At 41.0% G+C, this 20,752-nt stretch overlaps 2 protein-coding genes across 2 annotated transcripts in view; both read right to left on the bottom strand.

Annotated features, from left to right (window-relative positions):
- si:dkeyp-72e1.9 (multiple PDZ domain protein) overlaps positions 1-7,649 on the bottom strand; it is a gene marked incomplete in the record, with an annotated part of 51,081 nt that extends 43,432 nt beyond the window's left edge. Inside the window, 2 exon segments of the mRNA XM_035654210.1 lie at positions 3,012-3,085; positions 7,428-7,649. Of these exon segments, the coding sequence (XP_035510103.1) occupies positions 3,012-3,085; positions 7,428-7,474 (121 nt within the window).
- Positions 1-20,752, bottom strand: part of zgc:158403 (tetratricopeptide repeat protein 39A) — a gene marked incomplete at its 5' end in the record, with an annotated part of 767,589 nt that overhangs the window by 140,176 nt on the left and 606,661 nt on the right.

The raw sequence follows: 20,752 nt of genomic DNA, 5'->3' as shown, positions 1-20,752 counted from the left end.
ACACACACACACACACCTTCAGCCTTTCCTCCACCTCTCTCTGCACATGCTATGTCTTTCACTGCTATTTTAGTGCACTATATTTAATCTTCATATATCAAACCGTTCGGGTTTTTTTCCATCACATTGGTGGAAATGGGCTTCCATAATATGTGCTGTGTCCTGTGTTTATAAAAAAAATGCACACATTTGCCCATTTAATGAGCTAAAGACCCTATTGGTGTGCATTTCCTCCTTTGCTCGTTTTAAGGCTCCCGAGACAACGGTGGTATGTCAGATTGTGTGTGACTCTTTGATGGGTGTTGTCTTTTCTTATGGAAAGCTGTCATACCTTTTAGTTTTAAAAACAATCCCACTAAGCACCATAACACTTATATCTCAGCTATATGCAATACAATAGAACATATTCTGTAGAATACTAGCAGATTTTGCCTCAGTATTAACTGTTCAACGCAGACACAGCTCAGTGTCAATCCTCACCTAGCTGGAGGAAAGTGAAGATAAAATGTTTACTTCCTGTCCAAACCTACCACAACAGATCCACGCCGACATGCCTCTCTTCATGGTAAACAGACTGCATCGCTTTTTCCAAAAGCACTTCACAAAGCATCTCACATTCACAAACCTGCTGCCAGTGAGCTGACATGCAAGGTACTGGTCTAACCATTGGGAGCAATTTGATATGTTATACAAAATCACAAACTTTGGGTAGCGACCCAAAGAATGAGATTGTGGATACAAGAGGCCGAAATGAGTTTCCTCTGTAGGGTAGCTCAGATCAGCCTTGGATATAGGGTGATGATCTTGGACATCCTGAGGGAGTTTGGAGCAGAGCCACTGCTCCTTCGCATCAAAAGGAGGAGACCCTGGGGTAGACCCAGAACTCCCTGGAGGGATTACATATCTTATCTGGCATGGAAATGCCTCGGGATTTCCCAAGAGGAACTGGAAACCGTTGCTGGGGAGAGGGATGTCTGGCATACCTTACTTAGCTTGCTGTTACCGCGAGCCAACCCCGGAAGCGGAAGAAAATGGATGGATGGAATATAAAGAATAGTTAAATCCTGATCAAGGGCAAAAAATGGCACAGTGTTACCACCCTGAGGTTGTATGGACATTTTCTATGTGTTTGTGTATATGTGTTTTAATCTCCTCTGTGCATGTGTTGTGGATCTCTCTCTCTCTCTGCTGTGCTATGCGTGGTGGAGTTTGACTAATTGCAGGTTGCTTCAGGGAGCCGATTGGTTCCAGTCTCCAAGCTTTCGGTTTAAAAGCTGGGCTTCCCCCAGCTCCTGGAGGATCTCCAGTCTCCAATCCCAGCCAGACTGCCAGCCAAAATGTTTCTGTGTAATAGAACGTAACGTAATAGATCTGCTAGCTGATTTAACAGCCCAGGTTCGGTATGGGGTGGATAGCATTTATGTTTAACCCACTATGAACCTAAATGTTTTTAATAAACCTGTAAAAGGGCTCCTGGTGGAATAAGGAAGTCCATTTTTTTACGTTGGGCCAGGGTTTCCTAAGTCGTCCCTGAACATCCCTGAGTTATTTCAGCCCATACATCATTCAGGATATATTTGCAATAAGCTACAGTTTAGGATTTTATGCCTATAAATGTGTCCACTTGTGTACAGCTCCTTCAGCAGGATATTTTCCAGTTTGACAGTCATTGTATTCATGCATATGGGCTGTTTGTCCTTGCGTAGGCGCAATCTCCACCAGTGTGGTGCTGTAGAAGTAAAGTAAGGATAAAAACAACAGCAGCTCCCTGCATTCTTAACCCAGCTGAGTTAAGTGGGTTAGGGCTTTGCTACATGACCTACTTCCCCTCCCAGGCAAACACATGAGGATACCTACTCTGCATAGAAAATCCCTTTAAAAGTAGGATTTAAATTATTTCAGCTTTTCAGAATTAGACTCCATTGCCAGAGAGTGGAGGATGATTGAGTAGGGTGATTGAGCTATATGATATGGAACAATTCAGTACAGTCTGATACAGTTCTAAACATTTGTTTAATGTAGACATTCTACATTAAAATAAGCCAATTCTATAAAAGGGACATTGCTTACCTTTAAATACATATATTTTATAAAATGTCACACGTTTTTATATACCGATTTTGCGTATCACGCTGTGCTAATGTTACTCTTGTTACTCTCGTAACGAGACCTTCCCATTGAGCTTTTACTTTTCATGAGAGTAGAGACGCTGTTAGCAGCAAAGCTTCAGTCAACAGATTCATCACCATCAACCAGTTCATGGTACATTTAGAATGATACAGGGGGCCGCGTACTGATGTAGTTGAATCCATAACGTTAAAACCAATTTCCGACTAATATCGGTAAATCTTTACAGCCCTACCAGGAAGGTATAGCTGCAATGACTGGAGCAGAAAAGAAACACTACTATCCAGAAAAAAAAAGCAATGATTAATTTTCTGTCTGGGGTATTTTAAAGGATCTGGACAGGATGAGGTCTAGAGTTAAAGCTGCACCTAATATGTATGCATTGACAATGTATCGCACGACTATAATGTGAAGGGTGTCACTCACACTGTTTTGGTATTACCATACACAATTATTGTTTTGGTTGAGTCTTAGCGCTGTGATCAAGCTGCTTTAAATCACTGTACACTGCCTGATCAGCACCACACAACAACAGGAGTGGTGACCAAACTAGAGTAAAGGGAGAGTGAATATTGGACTTACATTCATCAGGTGGGCACAAATAAATGCTAACGTTGCTCCGTATCTCCTGAAGCTGTAAATAGGCAACTGTTTACTAAAATGATCACCATAACAGCTTGTTCTACTGCCCCTAAATGCACCTTATTAAAAGCTTCAACCATGTATTTAGGACCTTGTCCCACCAGATCCTGTCATTCAAGTCTCGTGGTATGACAGCGGAAGCTTCCATTCCTCTTCCCAGATGTTTGCTTTGAGAGATCTGTGCTGGGGCAGAAGTATTGCCTTCTATCCATAGTCACAGAGGAGAAAAAAAAAACACTTACCCAGGCCATTCTCACAGTCTGTAAACTCCATGGAATGAACAGCTCGGTCTACTCCGTATGGACCCATTAGTGTCCTGTTAGAGATGGAGGGATGAAGAGGGTGAAGACAAAGAGACAAAAGAGGGAAACATAAGTAAATTCCACATATTTTCCTTTCACACATTAGATCCAAAGATACACAGACTACAGCGACTCAACATGAAGGAGTGCTTGACTAGCATTTGACTTTGTGAAGAACACAGAGACTTATGTCTGTCTCATAGACTGACTTACAGACCATGTTCTTTAGACCAGCCATGAAGGACAAAGAGTGTACCTTGGAAAGTGCAGCAGATGTTTCCTTTGAAAAGATAGATCTTCCATACACTGATAAATACATGTGACCATTGTATTTACAAAGAGTATAATAAGCTGATATGGATTTTCTTTTGCATTTTTACTGTAATATTATATTGTATGTGTAATGATTAGTGTAGAGTATATCCTGTATACAACTAGCATGTAGTATGGAGTTGGGACACAGCTGTTGACTTGTCCAGAATGTTGCAGCTGGCTGACACAAGTTTAAGTCCTCTTGACTGTTTTAGGCATGTCGTGTTTTTGGTGAGACTACCGCCTTGTTGATACTATCTGCCAGTACTTGCTGAGAGGTGCAAATATATACCTCTAGATGCGAGACAGACTGGAAGATTCAAAGCATGTGTACATTTTTAAACAACCAAAAATAAAACATCCAAAAATTGAACGCTGGCTGGAAAACATACATTCTGTTTGCAGCTGTGTAAAATAAGAAGTGTTGTCTGCTGCTGCCACCTCAGACACCTATCCATCCAAAAATGACACATCTATTTATCTCTCTGCTAGGTCTCACCCCTACATACTTTTATTTAACACAAGTAAATATGCTCTTCTTCACATCTTTCACTGACTTAACAGAATCCAGAGATACAGTATCTTGGCTGGAATTTTTATTCTTGGAAGAATTTCGTATGGAGTTTGTTTGTGAGCGAGCATTTACCTCTAGGTAACATAGAATATGTGTAATATAATCAATTAATATATCAAATATAATGTCTCTATGTAACCTCATACTGTGTGATATTTTACACATGGGCACAATATTTTCCTGTGGATACTTATCCTGTCTGTGTGTATCAAGACTATTTATTTAAAATAAATATGACCCAATATTGAATACAAATGAATGTTGAATGTTGTGTGTTAATATACATGGTACTAGTATATAGTTCCTATATGGAGCTAGAAGTTTGCTAATGGAAGTATGTATAGTTGACTACAGTATGGAGGACCACAAGTGTAAATAATAATAAAGCATTTCATTAATTAATAACTAACTTACAATAAAAATAGGTAATAATAAATGTGTTTACACATTCATTTATTAATCTATAAATAAAGAGACTAAATTACTAAAACTGCAATGGCTGTGAAACTCACAAATAGCTTTAAAAGCCCCATTTAGAGCCAGTGTTTGTCAATTCCTTTTTTCAGGTGATTATACACTAATAAAAACATAGCTATGGATTATATCTTCCATTTCTGCTACATGCTACACACTGGACCGATAAAATAAATCAATGCGGTAGACCCAGAGATATCGTAATTTGTTTAATTGTATGAATTATTTTACAAAACCTGGTGCCTACATTACCCACAACTTGACACCCAAGAGTTGGGTCAGAGATTCAGGTATGTGGTGCTAGTAGCAGCTAATGCTAGCCTGCAGCAGATATGAGGAGCAGTTACAGAGGTCTGGTAATCTCACTTCTTTCTAACTTTAAAACTTGCAGTCTTCAGCCCCAACCAACATTGACTCAAATGGCATCACTTGAGGACATTTATCAGACTTCACACAGCTCCCTCTGGGAACATTTTTACACATATGCAGTAGTAGTCCCCAACACCTGTGAACACACTTTGATGTGGAAAATCAGTTGATTTTTGTTCACTGAGAGGAGTCTCAGTCGATGTCGGATAGTCGTTAGTAGCCACTAACTGCACTAGCCATTTCTAAACAATGTCGCCCTGCTGATGGGCGAACCAGTTCTGAGCCAGTGGTTCCCAACCTTTTCTTCAGACGCACAGCTGCTGTTAAGTTGAATATTTTTTAATGAAATTGTAATTTTTTAATTAGTTGAGTCACTCCACAAATCTTTTCACATACTCCCCAGCAACTGCAGAAGTACACCCTGGGGTACACAGACACCTGGGGAGTTGGGAATCACTGCTCTAAATACCTTTTAATTTAAGGAATAGTTAACAGAGTTTAAGATATTTCAAGCTATTCAGATTTGAACTGAACACAGACATAGTTGGATATCATGAATTGTGGAAGTTAATTATGTGACCATTCCTTTGATTTCTATACAAACTAAGCCATAGGGAGTCAGCAACAGTTAAGTGAGTTGGAATAAGACGACAGTCATTAAAAAGCGTCTTGGTCAGTGCTCACAGACTGTACTGTGGGTAATCTCTCAGAGATGAGGTTGGCAGAAATTATTATAGTATTAGGTAACAGTGCTGCACAAGTGCCCACTCTGGTTTTCCTTATTCCTAATCCTTCTAACATTGGCTCAAGCAGCCATTTGATTTAACATAATTTGCTCAGACTGAACTCACAAAAATATGGTGTTAAATATTAACAAGATAAACTAATGCACATTTCTATCTGTTGTTTACCTGTAAATAGCATTAGCAACAATAGGAATCTGGAACAATGTCTTCTCAGCAGTGGAATTTACAGTTCGCTGTGTGGCTGCCACCTGAACAACGAGCAGGATTATCAATATTTCAGCTGCACTGGGTTCCTCAGTACCAACCTGACACTCCTGCTGCTGTCAGTGAAACAGCAAGGGTAACTGTGGACACACTGAGCTTCAAATGAAACCAGTCAGCAGCAGAATGTACTATTGATAACATCTGAGGACAGGGAGAAGTGTGAAGCATTATTCACACTACTGAAGATGACCTGTGTCCACAACCCAAAGATATTCAGTTTACTGTCAAAAAGGAGTAAAGACACCAGAAAATATTCACATTTACATGGCCACTGCTGCAAACGTCCCCTCTTGGATGCACCTAAAGTATAAACCATGATAAAGCTCCCTCTATGGTGCCTGTCCAGTGGACAAAAAACAAAGTAGTTCCCAACCTGGGGGTCGCCAAAGCCTCAGGGGGTGTCACAAGGTGTTATTGATTTTAGGGTGTAGGCCTATAAGATTTTAAATATACACAGGCCTATATCCCAGCATTTGGTTCACTTCTGTGAAGAAAAGCACATGTAAATTGTCTAATAGAACAATGCCCAGCGTCAGGGAGAAGAAAGCACTGAATTCGGAAAAACGAAAGAGAGAGAGAGAGAGAGAGATAGAGAGAGAGAAAATCATATTAGTTATAGTTGGTATATATGTAATATGTTATAGAAAAAATACATAATACAGACAGAATTGTATACAAAATTCCCTAAACGGGAAAGGATCTGCTCAAAATGCATTCACCTTTCATTTCACACACGCTTTTTGTAGTTAGATTTCACTATTTGGGTTAATGGTATGGTTTTAAATAGAAAATGAAATATCCATAAAATATGTCACTTATTCAGAGGTCAGTTTACACAATGATAAAAAAAGGGGTCCCTTACAGAAAAAGGTTGGGAGAAAACACAATAAAGTGCCCTCTAGGGATCCCTTCCAGCGGACAAAAAATTTATAAAGTATGCTGTAGGGTGTTAATTCTAAACCTGGTTAAACTGTTTGATCATAAATACATCCCAACTTTGTGTTATGGTGCCCTTTTTATTTTTTCGCCCGAGTCCACCACTGTGAGGTAGCTTGCTGTTATCCGGACTTTTAAACGTTCATTCGGGTTTTTCGACATTACAACACTTTATGTGTAGAAGTACATCGTTAGAGGAACTTTTTGTTACAGAACATTGGCCTATAAATCAATGCAGTCTACAATTAAACAGTCGTTGTTTTAAATACAACCATCACTCGTTGCGCGCGGCGCACGAGACGACAGATGGGGGGGTCTATCTTATCCCGTGGAATGTTACAGAAATAACACCAGAAAAAAACACGCTCACCAGCTGTAACCAGGCTGCTCTACCTACGTGTTGAAACACATTTCTCCCCTGAACACCTGCAGGGAATATATTTCGACATTAACCATTTTTAAACAGAATTTAACGCAACACCACGTTTTACCGAATGACTGAGTTCATTGCTTATCTTCAATTAAACGCTACGTTTTTTTCCCCACACACAAACCTCGAGCGTAGATTTCATTTGTTCTACAAACAAAAGCTGTAAACATCAACCACTCCGCCGCCACCACTACACTCAACCAAAGTAGCATACAGCATTGTCAGGCACACCTCCAGTCTCTTTATTTTACCTGCTAATGATGACAGCTCCTTTATACATGACTGAGAAGGTTGGCATTTTGACATGGAGCCGCTTCTCCGGTAGGACGGTCGGTCGGTCGGAGCTTCCCCAGCCTTCAGCCCTCAGCCTTCAGCCACATGCTGCTATGTGTACAGACGGATGGGCACACTAATTCCCGCTAACCAGACTGCCCGCTCCAAACATCTCCGACCACCTTCACACACACAGTTAATCTCTTACGTAACCAAAGTCGCCAAAAATTAAAAAAACAGGAAGCACGGAGGCTAGAAATGATTTGGTGGAGGCTTATCTTTCACACGTTTTCAAGGACTACCTGAATTTATTTGTTGCTTCAAAAAGAAGAGGATATTCTCAAAGTTTATTCCTGTAGAATATTAGAATCTTTTCCTCATTTACAGGAGGTATGTAAAATATTTTTGTTATTTGTTAGTGGAAACAGTTTGAGGCAATTTTTCAGTCTAAACTTTTAAATATTTAATATAGAGCTTATTTAAAAATAATAATAATAATAATAATAATACACAATCTTAAAGATAAATATACAACATTGAACACAGTGATTATTAAATATAACAAAATGTAACTGTACAACCACAGAGAATTCACACAGAGCAGGAGGGGCTAGATGCCTTCAAACACATTAATGCATAAGTGCCCCACTCTCCATTTAGAAATCCTCAGCTGACATCCATTACTTAGCATTGTCATTCAAGCCTCTGAGCATTTATTACTACCTGTCCAGGCTGCAACTAACAGTTATTTTTTATCTATTCATTACTTTTGATAAATAAAAAAGCAGGTTCGTTTCTAAAGAAGTTGGTGGTAAGTGGTGATGAGTATGTTTTTTTATGCTAAATTTGTCTCACTCTTGTAATGTTCCTCTCTTGATTTATGGTGGCTCCTTCACGTTCCTGGAGTTATCATAATCTCATTAAATAATTGGATCGCAGCCTTGGGATTGGGAACCCCGAGGGGACATGAGGCAAACCTGAGGGGGATGTGAAATTATTAACAGCATAGGAAAGCAGACAAAAAGTAATGTTCTGCTGCCTTGAGCAACACACTGAACGCCAAGTTGTGCCCCAATGGGCAGGCAAGAACCTTGCATGGCACCTGGCTCACCACCGTGTGTGTGAAGCAAAGCAAAGCATTTTGTCTGTGCAGGTAGAAAAGCTTAACTAAAAGAATTTAATTAAGCTGGGTGTCAGTGGAGTTTAGTACGGAAGCCTTCAGAGACAATTGGGGGAAAAAAATCTGGTGGAGATTTAAGGAGAAAGTACAGTGGCCGCAGAACGCACAAAAAATGCACACCCCTATCTAGAGCCAGTGTTTGGTTTGTCTCTACTAGGCCACTGTAGAAAACATGGTATTTCAAGATGGACGATTATAAAATAATAAAAACATATCTATGAATATTACATTAAACTTCTGCCAATAGATCCTCCTAAATGATACACACTCGACCTTGAAGGTAGAAAGGTGTAACTAAATGTTAAGAATTGAATCGTGCTGAGTTTCAGTGGAGTTTAGTCTGGAAGCCCTGAGAGGTAAGTGACAAAAGGACTATTCTGATCTAAATTGTGTGTCACTTAAGAACAGGTAAAACGCCACGACAATCTTTTTAAGTTCCTAAACAGGTAAAAGATCTCAGGGCTTCTGTAGTTATATGGTGGTCTGTTTTTCAAATAAGATATACAAACACACAATCTACAATCAAGTCTACATAATGACAGTAAGTGAGAAACAAAAATTAAAATAAAAAGTCAAAGTTACTGAATGTTCACATAAAATGAATGCAAACATAATATCAGCCTGAGCCTTCGTACAACAACTCTGGATGGACGTGTAGCTTCATGCACACTAAACATTAATTTGGTACAAACATGAGTAACCAACATTTTTACTACCAAGCTAAATACATGTGAACATTTCATAGAATCAGCGTAGCCTCATAATCCCTGGCATGCAGCCACAAGACAAATCTGCCAAGAAATTTGGTCTAACTGACTGCAAAACAGTTGAAAACATACCTGGCAAAACCTAGAGGCACTTTCAACCTTTGGAACATGTCACTGTTTTTGTGGAAAAGCCTGGATATCTGACTGGTTGTTAACATTGGCTCTGCATATCCCCTGTCATGAAGAAGCAGTGCGGCTGCCAAGCAGATACTGTGTGAAGTGTGCCAATTGATGAGGAGATGATAAGCTTATGGCAGAAGGATAATACACACAAATCCATAAGGCACAACAATGTGCTAAATATAGGCCTTTATAGGAGGGCTACTCAATTACTATAAAGAGTCACCACACATTATACCACATATCTCACACATTACAGCCTACTATTTTATATTTTACAGTTTTACTTGCTCTGTAATTTTTTAGAAACTGCTTTCTTTTGGTTAGAAGAACTAACAGCTATATGCTGTATGTATAAAGCTTAATGCAATCTCTGTGTGTGAAACGTCTTTATATCTTTCTTAGCTCTGATTGGTTGTTTTCGTTAAGGACCGGTGGTTGATAAATAGTTATCTGATAAAATACCTTTTTTACACACCTGTACAGCAAGTGCAAACAGATGCTTCTGAAACTGCCCTACTGCTTTCAGCTGCTGCTGGTAGAGATGACAAATGCAGTGCATGTTCTCAGTGTAACAGCACTGTCAAATGTCACTGGTTCAATGAATCTGGTTCAGGAAAATCAATCAGAATTAAAGGTGCAATTTCATGTTGCACAATGAAAATCCCTTACATAATCTGAAAAATCATACATAAAAGACATACAGAGAGCTAAAACACAGAATTGAAAAACACAAAGCACAACAAGAAACCCTAGCACACATTATCATTTAATATATCGCCTAGTATTTCCACTAAGGTACATTGCTTTTAAAAAATTATAAAGACAAAAATAAATGACTTAAATTGCATTGGTCCTAGCCCATTGTTTTTGCTCATTAGTTTCGTTTTCTGAAACCACAACTCTGCTCTCATTGACCACCTTTCCAGCAGCAGGCAGTCGGTGAACACAGCAGCTAAAGAGCCAGATATCTTTATCAGGAGTTGTTTTGGAAACCAAAGCAGACCTAAAAGGAGTGAGTACTGGACTTACATTGGACTTTGCAAACATGTTCATGACGACAAATACATGTTGTCCAACAGTCAATTTTCTCCACTTCCTCCCACTGTACAAAGATGAAGCCAAAATATCCCGGCCAACTCAGTCACAAGCAGGGCTCACCCCCTTTTTATAGCTTCAAATAACTAATTAAAACCAAACTTGTCAGAAAAATTAACACTTGAACATACATCAGCGTGAGAGAACTATCTAAAATGACAGAAACCATCTTTGGGGAAAATTTAAATAAAATGGAATGAAATAAAGCATTGTTTACAGTTGGTAGAGTTGTTTTCTGCCTACACATCAGTGATTGCAGCCAGGCCAAGGTTTCTGATGTTTACCCAGTTGTTAAGATTAGAAGAAGCTGGAGGTTGTCCAGCCTCTTACCTAACCCCAGCTTACCTAAGACAGGCTTTGGCAGCACAGACGTAAGCCTGTCTAACACTTGACTGCTATCGTAGCCAACTTGTTGTCACTGCTGTCCTCTCCTTTGGTAAGACTGGTCTGTTGGGCTGAATACAAGACAATGAAATTGGATGGACACCTGATAGGGATAGGGATAGATGATATGGCCTAAGAAGAAAATCTTTAAAAGCCTTTTGGGGTTTTCCCTGTGCTTTAGTCTTATATAAATTTTTTTTGTGCATTTGGTGGTCTAAAAAGTGACACAAAGTCCACACCAAACACTGCACCTGCACTGCCTGATTTGTATTCAGCCATTTAGTTTTCCCTAACAGCCAACACAGAAGTCTTCATCTACTCCCACCACCTGAAGAAAGAAAGACCCAGAGGATTCACTTCATCTTCACTTCATAATGTGTTTTTTTAACATTAAAGAATGTAAATCCATTATAGCAGACCCCCCAAATATGAATCTGAAAATGAGCATATGTGACCTCTTTAAAAACAAACTACAAAAGACACCATATGTGTGCCAATGTGGAATATCACCGCATCTGTAATGTCTTATCACTGCGGCACCCTCTTCTCAAATGGGATGTGGGATAACATTTGTAGTTTAAATCTCGATTGAACAATTCAGCCGTTTTTTTATATCCTTTTAAAACGTACATTCTAATGAATTGATTGAATCCATTTATCGCCCATCTCCACCTGGGAAGAAAAGTTTGAGAATAGTGAATGAAAACATTCTGCATATTCAGTCTAATTCCATACTGCCCACACTCATCAAAGTTGCAAAGTCATTAAACATGATGAACTAGTGGTGCATGTGTGAGGGCAGATTTTATAACCACGTCATCATCCTGATGATATAACACTTGCCACCAACATGCCAATCCTCCAGTGAAATGACAGCACCAGGACAGAGACAATCAACTCCCACAGCAGCTCACTAACACACACTCACTGTAAATCACTCACTCTCTCTCTGGTTCCAACAACAGTGTTCTTCTCTCCAGCTACGTTTGATCATGTGCAACCAAACAGTTTCCCTTCATGCTGTTCTGTTCTATTCAGTCTGTACTGTTTTATTATTTTATAGTTTATTATTTATATTTTTTATCATCTTAACTATTTATTTTATTCTATTTTACTTTAGCAACATTTTACTGTTGATCATTTATTTTATCAACATTTTACAGTTTTTAATAGAATCAATTGATTTTGAGTAATATTTAATAATTTTATGTTTATTGCTTGTATTATCTTTTATTATTTATCTCTTATGATCTTAACTACCCTTCTTTTATTGCTGTCTTATTCAGTTAACTTTTGTTTCAGTGTGCGGTTTTGTCAATCATTTGTGGTTTAAAGGTGCTATATTAATAAAGTTTTAAGACGTTAGAAGTTGTCTAGAAACCCCACCAAATTAATGTAAACTCATTCGTTCATTTCTCAATAATTTTCGACTTCTTTGTGTTTAAGAACACCCTGTTGTTACTTCTCATCATTTGAAGCACAGAAATGGCTACCTCGAAATATTTTAGACCAGCACGTGGAAAGCCTGCAGCAGACTCCAGTGATGCTAGCCCGAAGCGTCCTGAGCAGAATGCTAGCCTGGAAACCCTCTTTACTGAAGTGAGTAAAATGAGTGCCACACTGCATACGGTCGCTTCGGACGTGTCAACGATCAAAGAGACCACTGCCGAATTGAAAAATGCTGTCAACGCTATGCAAGAATGGCTGACTGAGGCGGAGGGCCGAATATCCGACATAGAGGACACCACGCCACAGCTGGTGACTGACCGCAAAATACACTGCAAACGCATAGATACCCTGTGGACTCGTGTGGAGGATTTAGAAAATAGAAGCCAACGCAACAATGTGAGATCGCAAAGATCCTTTCAGAGAGACTGGACATGGACGTTGACAGTGAGTTTGAAATAGAAAGAGCACACCACTGCCCTGGATCTCGCCCAGATGACGATCAACCGCAGAGACTGATGATGATAAAAATTTCTGCGCTCCACTGCCAGAGATAAAGTTCTCGAAGCTGCGCGAGAGACTGGGGGAGCGGTACAGAGCAGATGTAACATTTCCCTTTTCCCAGACATGACCAGGGAGCTAGCCGAGAGGAGGAAAGCTTTTTCAATGGCCAAACGACTGCTTCATGACAAGAAGGTGAAATTCAGGCTCGCTTTTCCAGCGACACTGGGATTTACATGGAGAGGCGCCTGTATCATACTACGGCCCACACCAACAAGGTCAGGCAGAACAAGAGATCCTGAAACGTCTCATCAATGTCGTCACATTTCTTGGAAGCAAAGCTGGCATTTCGAGACATGCATGAGAGTAAAGGATTCCGAAAAAACAAGGGAACTACTTGGTGCTGGAGTTTTTGGCGGGGTATGGCAACCCGCTGCGCTGTCATCTGGATTCGGCCACTTTTTTCATCAGCACCTCCAGCAAAATTCAGAATGACCTGATTCAAACGGTGGCAGATGTAATAACGACGAAGCAATGAGGGAGGAGGAGAACACACCTTTTGTCTCCGTTATGGTAGACAAGTACAACTGACGTAAGTAACACCTCTCAGGATGTCATATGTCCTGTGTTTACTACGACTGGACGGTGTGTGGAAGGAGCGCTTTTTCCAGTTTTGGGTGATGTCAGTGGTGATAAGCGGCGGCAGAAGCATGATGCTGTGGTCATGGTTTTGGTAGTTTTCTGGAGGAGCTGTGCCTGCACCAATAAGGTAATGGCCCAGTGTTATGATGGATGCTGGCTAGTCATGGGCCTCGTTGGACTGAATGGGGTCCGAAGCTAAATAGTAAGGCATAAAGATCCAAGAGCTCTTTCGTTCACGTTGGTTATGCGCACTGCTCTGAACCTCGTCATGGTCTTCAAAGTTGCTGGCTAAAATCAAGAGAGTGCAAAAAAGATTTTCCCACCTTATTGAAGTTGGCTCGCAGCCTTTTTCACAAAGCCGAGCCAAATGCACGAAACTCCTGGATGAGAATATGCCAGCAAGACTGCCCAGACTGACTCCAACACGGTGGAACTTTGTCATTTGGTTTGCACTGTGGTATTGGTAGCGGAGAGAAGAAACTCTTGGCGCTCTTTGAGGATTTCATGTGACATACGTTCATCTATATGATTGTTGATGATGAGCTGTTACACAGCGCTGATGGTTACACTTGGCATTGGATCGGGCTCGAGTTCTGCTTTCTCCTCGTCCACATTCAAGTCCCTGTTTCGTCCTACTCCGACGTGGCCTTTGGGTATCTTTGGGGCGAGATATTGAGAGTTTTGTGTTGCTGAGTTCTGTTTGTCCAGCATTTGAGGACTTTTGCAGCACCACATAGGAGAGAAAAGGACAAATTTTGACGTCCATCTATGAGGACACTGCGCAAAGTCGGGGTTCCCAGGGGCGCAGGCGGCACGGAGAGTTGAAGAGTGTGCGGCAGCTACCAGCATGCTTGCACAGTGAAATCCTGGGAAACATTCTCACTCAGCTGAGGAACAGGTTTCAAGGATTCTATGAAAAACTGCATTGTCCCTTGCCCTTTTGGACCCCAAGAAGTTTTGCCTCATTACAGGAAAATCTTCCCCAACTCTGAGTTTCAGAGCCTCGCGGGCTGCATTTTTGGGACTCCCTCGGCTCAAGACTGAACTGACGGTCATGTACAACGTGGCAAACTTTGAGGCAAGGGAGCCCATCAGACCTGCGTTGCATCTTTTCTGACTCTTAAAGAGCTGACTGAGAGCATGTCGCAGCTGTATCACCTCACCAACCTGGTGCTGACCATCGTCCTCGTGTTTTTCGCACCTCCTCCGTGGAGCGGTTCTTGTCTATTTTCGGCTCTGAGATGCACATCAAGATGCACTCCAGGTTAACATTACTGGACTAGGGATCGCCTGGAGCTTGTTGGCACTGAGTATCCTAGTAGATAAAGGGACTTTCTTTTGGAGCTCAAATCAAGAGGGGACGAACTTTAGTTGCGCTCGCCATCAATCACTTCACAAGAGAAAGACGCGATCGAATGGTACTTCGTGTTTCATGGGTAAGGTAGGCCTATTGTGGATCAAAGCCACCTTGATTTGTGTATTATTGGTGCAGAGGACTGAGATTACTGGCCATTGTTGAACAGTAGAGGAATTTGTTATTTTATGCAGAGGTTTGTCCCAGCGCAAATTGTCCTTTAATTCAATATGTAGGATCAATCAATGTATCAAACGTATCAGAAGTGTGTGTTGATGGTTTTGTGTTTCAGAGGGTGTTTTATTCCCCCATGTACGTCACTTGTCTGTCCTTGTTCCCTGGGGAGAACTAAGGTATGGTTATAGTAGAACCTATAAATAAAAATTGTGACTTCATTTATTGTTACTAGGTATGTGCATTGCGCCATGCGTAATGCTCATGAAGAGGCATTTGCACTTAATTTAACTTTAAAAAATAGTCTTTTATTTACCAGCTTTGTGAACTTTGGCATATTTAGATTGGATGAAGCTCATGAATTTTGTCAATGTGTGAATGATTTGTAAGCACCATGATTTCATAGCGCTGTCCAATGGGATGAATGAGCTCGGTGTCTTGTCAACAGCGTCACGTGTAATTCTGGGTACCTTAATACTTTATATTTCCAGATTTTAGTTAGAGTATGTTATTTCATTTCAACTATGTACCTAAATGTTCTCCAGTTTTCTGAAGTTTAATGTTGAGATGTTTTTTGCGGGAATGTTATTACGTTATAGTCTTATTTTGTTTACACCCTATGTCATTCGGCTATTAAATGGATTGCACGTGTGTAAACCCTTTAATGCGATGGGACGGTTTGCTTGTTTTCGCGAGATTGCGGGCGCGCGGGGGTGGATGTCCGAGGGAAGGCGCCAGCGTAGTTTGGCTGCACGTGTCGCCACGGCACGCGGTCCCTGGGGAATGGTCGGGAAAGCACAGGGACCATGCCAGGGCGTTGGGTGGAAAACGCGGCATTCGATAGCAACGGGGGTGGTTGGGAAGCGAAGATGTGATGGGCGATGCGGCCAGAAGCACGGGACTGGGTGTATCCGAGGCGGGTTGGCCCTTGACAGGAAGTGAGTGGAAAAAAGGCAGGCGTTTTCAAAAGAAATAGCACACAGTTTGGAGGACGTGGGGCCGGTGAGGGGCGAATTGACAGTGGACACGGACGCAAAATGCCCAGCGCGGAGCGATACCATTTAGAATGCTCCGGGGGAGAGAGGGAAAGGAGGGAGGACGTTTCAGGGAGACAGACCAGGCCACCTGGCGAACCATGAGACGGCGAATGAAGGGGTAGGACCTGATGAGGGGGTCCAGAAAAGGGGCAGCCGGGTCGGAGCCCGGTGTTAGACCGCGCACCCGGAAGCCCAAGTGATGCGGCGCGTTGCATACCCGGCGCGTCATAAAGGCGGAGAGCTTCACGGGCGCAGTCAGCGAGGGCCGCCCAGCTTTTTCCGTTTTTTTTTGACTTTTTTCCATTCTTTTTTTATTTTCAGGTGCGAATATTTGTTGTGATGTATATAGATTTGTCTGGGCGAGCGAGGGTGGGGAAAATCAAGAAAAAAGAGCCGCCAGGGGGACCTGGGGTCGTCGGCGCGAGCGGATAAAGTATCAAGAGGGGGGAGGCGGGGCGCAGTGCACCCAGCCTGGCAGGAGAAGACTTCAACGTGAGGGTTGCTTGGCTATCCAGCGCAATTGATCATAGATGAGTGGACCGTTTGCTCTGTTCATCGGTCTTTTTTCATTGGTTTTTGCTTATATTGTGACATTCTCTCATTTATTTTTCATTATTTTCAGGAGGCGTAGGCGTTATATCAGATAACGCGGTATAGGTTCTGTATTGTGCGATGATTGGTCTTCTCTCTAGTACGGTGTGTGTATCGTAATTTACAAGTTGTCCTTCTCGCAGGAGCCGGTGTTGGGAAAATTGCTCTCCGTATACAGAGGAATAGTACGACGGTTTATTGCGGCTTTGTGAGACTTGGCGATGTTTTTATTAAATATATAATCGTGGAAGTCGAAAGCAGACTGTCTCATCCTCAGACTAGTCGGGTGTGAGGGGGTCTGATCTATGTAGCATTCGGCAAGGATGTCCGGACAGGCTCAAGGCAGAATTTACACTAGACACTAGCGTTGCGGCGTGTCGGACCCAAAAATATGTCCGTATTGCCTTAATTTTATGATTTTCTTTGCGCGTAGGATTCGGTTGTATTGGAGCATTGGCATCTACTAGTGGTATTCGGTAGGTACGGCGATAATGCCCCGCAGCATGCCACATGTTTGTTTGAGCTACCGGGGATACGGTGTTCTCTCTCCAGTTCTGGGTGCTCGGGATATATAAACAAATATAATATCACAAAATTATATTGTGAATGTTCGTTTGGGAGTATTTCTTAGTTAAGTTAGTTATAAAATTGGTGAAATTTTGGGAGCGGGCGTGGTGATAGCATACTCAATTTAGCAGTGTTTACGGTATCGATCAGAGGCTGATGAATTCCGGTGTCGTGTCTCATATTTTTCGTTCCTCTAGGTATATTCATCACAGTGCGTTTCTATGTCTGGGGCACCACCTCTCCGCCAGCTTTTATCGTTCAGGATGTTTTTACGTAATTTATTATTTTTTTTTTAGTGGTGTTCTCTAACTTCTCTTTATGTTGTTTTAGGGAGGTCTCTGCAAATGTGTTGAGGTTGATCTTTTATTATCCTTATTTTTTTTTTTTCATTTTTCCAGTCTCTCTGCCGCGTGTGTGTGGTTCTTGGTTGAAATCCCACTCTTTATATTCGGCTGTCAATATGTGTCTTCCTATCCTCTATGTGTAGCGCTTCTTTTTGTACCCAGGGCCTGTTGAAGGGTTCTATCTCTAACACCGCTCTCTCTCCCAAAACTCGTTCTAGGAACATTCCAGAGCTGTCTAGGGAGACGGGACGTAGTGGGATTATATAACATCTTTTATTTGCTCATCAAAGTATGCATACACAAAAGCTTTATTCTCTCTATAATTTTCTTTCTTTATTATTCGTGTTACCTTAAACGTATTTCTATTCTCAGGTTTCTGGGATGTGGTGTATTATAGCTCTCATATGTGTGGAATTGTTTAGGGAATAATGTAAATTGTATCTAGTTGATTTCATATTATCAAGTTACGTGTGTTTGTTTACTAATGGGTATCTGAGTCTGAAAGTGCAGTTATGAAAATTCCATATTTATTTTTGCGTGTCACAGTGGAAACGTGTTGTTTTGACATATATCAGATGTATCATATGTGTGTTGTTTATCTTTCTCAATGTAAAAATTCTTTTTTTTTATCTTATATATAGGGATCAGTTGTGAGTTAGGATTTTGGTATGAACGGTTTACCCGTTGTGCGAAGTTTGATTCTGACGCTATATAGTCGGTTAGTGTGTCCAAGAGTACTAACTGACTGTTTTTTTTGTCACTACGTGTATAATATAGTTTAGTATATTATAATGTTTTGAGTTTGTGGAGTCGATTATTGGATCTTCTTCAATTATTGAAATTCTTTTGTTGTATGTGTTTCCTTAGTGTGTGTCGGTGTGGATGATCTTGAGTCTTTTTTAGCTCTCTCATATGAAAAATGGAGGTGCTTATTTTTGCCGGGGGATCGGTAGGTGCGCGCGGTGAAGCGCACGGGTTCTTTCGCGAGTGGTGGCGGAAACCACAATTGGCCATTTTATTACTTCTTACTGTTGAAACTCTTTTTAAATTATACTGATACTGTTTAAATGTATTAGCTTGACGAATGACAGGGGTTAAAATATTTGGTGTTACTACTCCCGATTTAGAGAAAGGTTTGTTGTAGGTGTTTAGCTCTTTATGAGGGCGCGTTTTTAAGAGGCCTAATTAAAGTCCCACAATTTCTTGTATGCAGAACGTAGATATACTGCCGTCAACTTGACTTGTGCTAGTTTGGATACCATGATGGCCTGGGGTCTATGCAAGGGGGATCTCCTGCGGTAGCCTTTTCACCATTATTTAGAGCTTGCGTGTGCATATTCTGCTACTCTCACAGAAATGGCTAATGTGACGTGGGCATTATATCGTCGTTCGGGATTCGTCCGGGGTCTTTTTTTGCAGAGGTTTGAAGTGGCGAGGGAGATGCTTTGCCTAGGTGTCTCGGGTGTGTTCTATCGTTCAACAGGAGATTACTTTGTAAGAGATCAGTCGGCGACTTATTCTTCGTGTAAAATTAACCGGATCAACAGATAAACTTAAAGAAATATATATAAGATTCGGCACGTGTTGTTTTTTAATTTTAGGCGGCAACCAAAATATTTTATGATGTCACAGGAAACTTATTGTTCTTATTTCTTGTGTGAATCTGGGGCCATGGGTAATGTGGAGTTAGTTTGTTTTCGTTATGATTTTTTTATTCGTTTGTTCATCTGATGCAGGGGCTGTTCTGCCCTCCTGGTCTCGTGTTGTTTGTGGGATACATATACACTGTGTGTAGAGTGCGTCATTCAGTTACATCCACGGATTGGTGAAGACAGGTTTCTCCGTATATTTACAGTTGCTGAAAACGCAATATATTATAAGTGCAATAACCGCAGATGTAGCGGGTGGCTTTGTCATCGGTGTGTGGTTAATTTTTAGAGATAGTTCTCCGGTTTCAGGGGTTATATATGACGCGTTTTTTCGGCATCGACGCTATAACAATCGAAAATTGGGGCGTGAATGTGAGCGACATTTTATCTTCTTAATGGGTTTCACTTCGGTGGGGGCAACGGCAAGAAACCCAATTTTCATGAGCGTTTCTGTTCACAATGCCGGTAAAAGCATTTTGCCTCTGGTCTAATGTGTCATGCGTTATTATGCTGTGTGGGAGAACGGCGTGCCATATTGGCGCTCTTGGTTTTTTTTTTTCGAGCATTTTGTTCGCAATTAGGGACCATTCTTGAGGACCCGGAGCAGCGCTAATATTCTTACCAAGTGGCAGATGTATCTAAGTAATCTCTATTTCTTCTATCTCTACGCTGGGTTAGCATCTTCTGACGTGAGGATCCACCACATCCTGCAGCTACTCGTCGAAGTATCTGGGTTTTATACATATAACTTGGGCAGTTTTGGAGCGCTCCGGATGCGGCAAAGTATTAAAGCCGGTTCTTTGATTCCAGAGTTTGGTTTGTCTATGCCGGTGATGATCACTCTTCTCGTCGTCATCCCTTCTCATATGAGTTTATAGAGTGGATTGCTGCTAGCTCAGTCTGTTGAAGTGCGGTTCTGCTTAGCCAATAACGCATCATCCTTGCCCCTGCTCTGCCCGTTTCCTCCACTCCCCCTACTGGTTGGGTTCTTACGGAGCTTTGGTGTTTTGTTTGGTTTTGTTTGGTTTAGAGTTTTAATTTGTATATTTAGTATATCAATTTGTATGGGTATCGAAAAGATTTTACTATATAGTTAGTAAGAGAGATAATATTAACATGAAGTTTGTTACGTGAATATTATAAAGTTTTTCTCCGACGGTTCATATCTCCTCTCCTGTTTTTTAATGTAAAAACTATTAATATATTACGATTGATGCGATTAGTCTCATTCGTTATATTTATAATTTGGCACATACAATTCTTACTTTTAATCAGATAAATCTGTATTAATTAATTTCAATTTTAATATATCATATTAACCATTTTCAAAAATCAGGTGTTTAATCATTTGGATTTATTTTTTTATTGAGTGGTGTGAGCTTGGTGTGGGGGATTTCTACAGTAGAGAGGATTATGGTAATTTCTGCTTTTTCAGGCTTGGGCTTCTTC

The sequence above is a fragment of the Morone saxatilis genome, unplaced genomic scaffold (genome assembly GCF_004916995.1).
Source record: "Morone saxatilis isolate NCDOM2014 unplaced genomic scaffold, NCSU_SB_2.0 Contig14, whole genome shotgun sequence".
Classification (NCBI taxonomy): domain Eukaryota; kingdom Metazoa; phylum Chordata; class Actinopteri; family Moronidae; genus Morone; species Morone saxatilis.
This window is presented reverse-complemented; position numbering and strand designations above follow the sequence as displayed.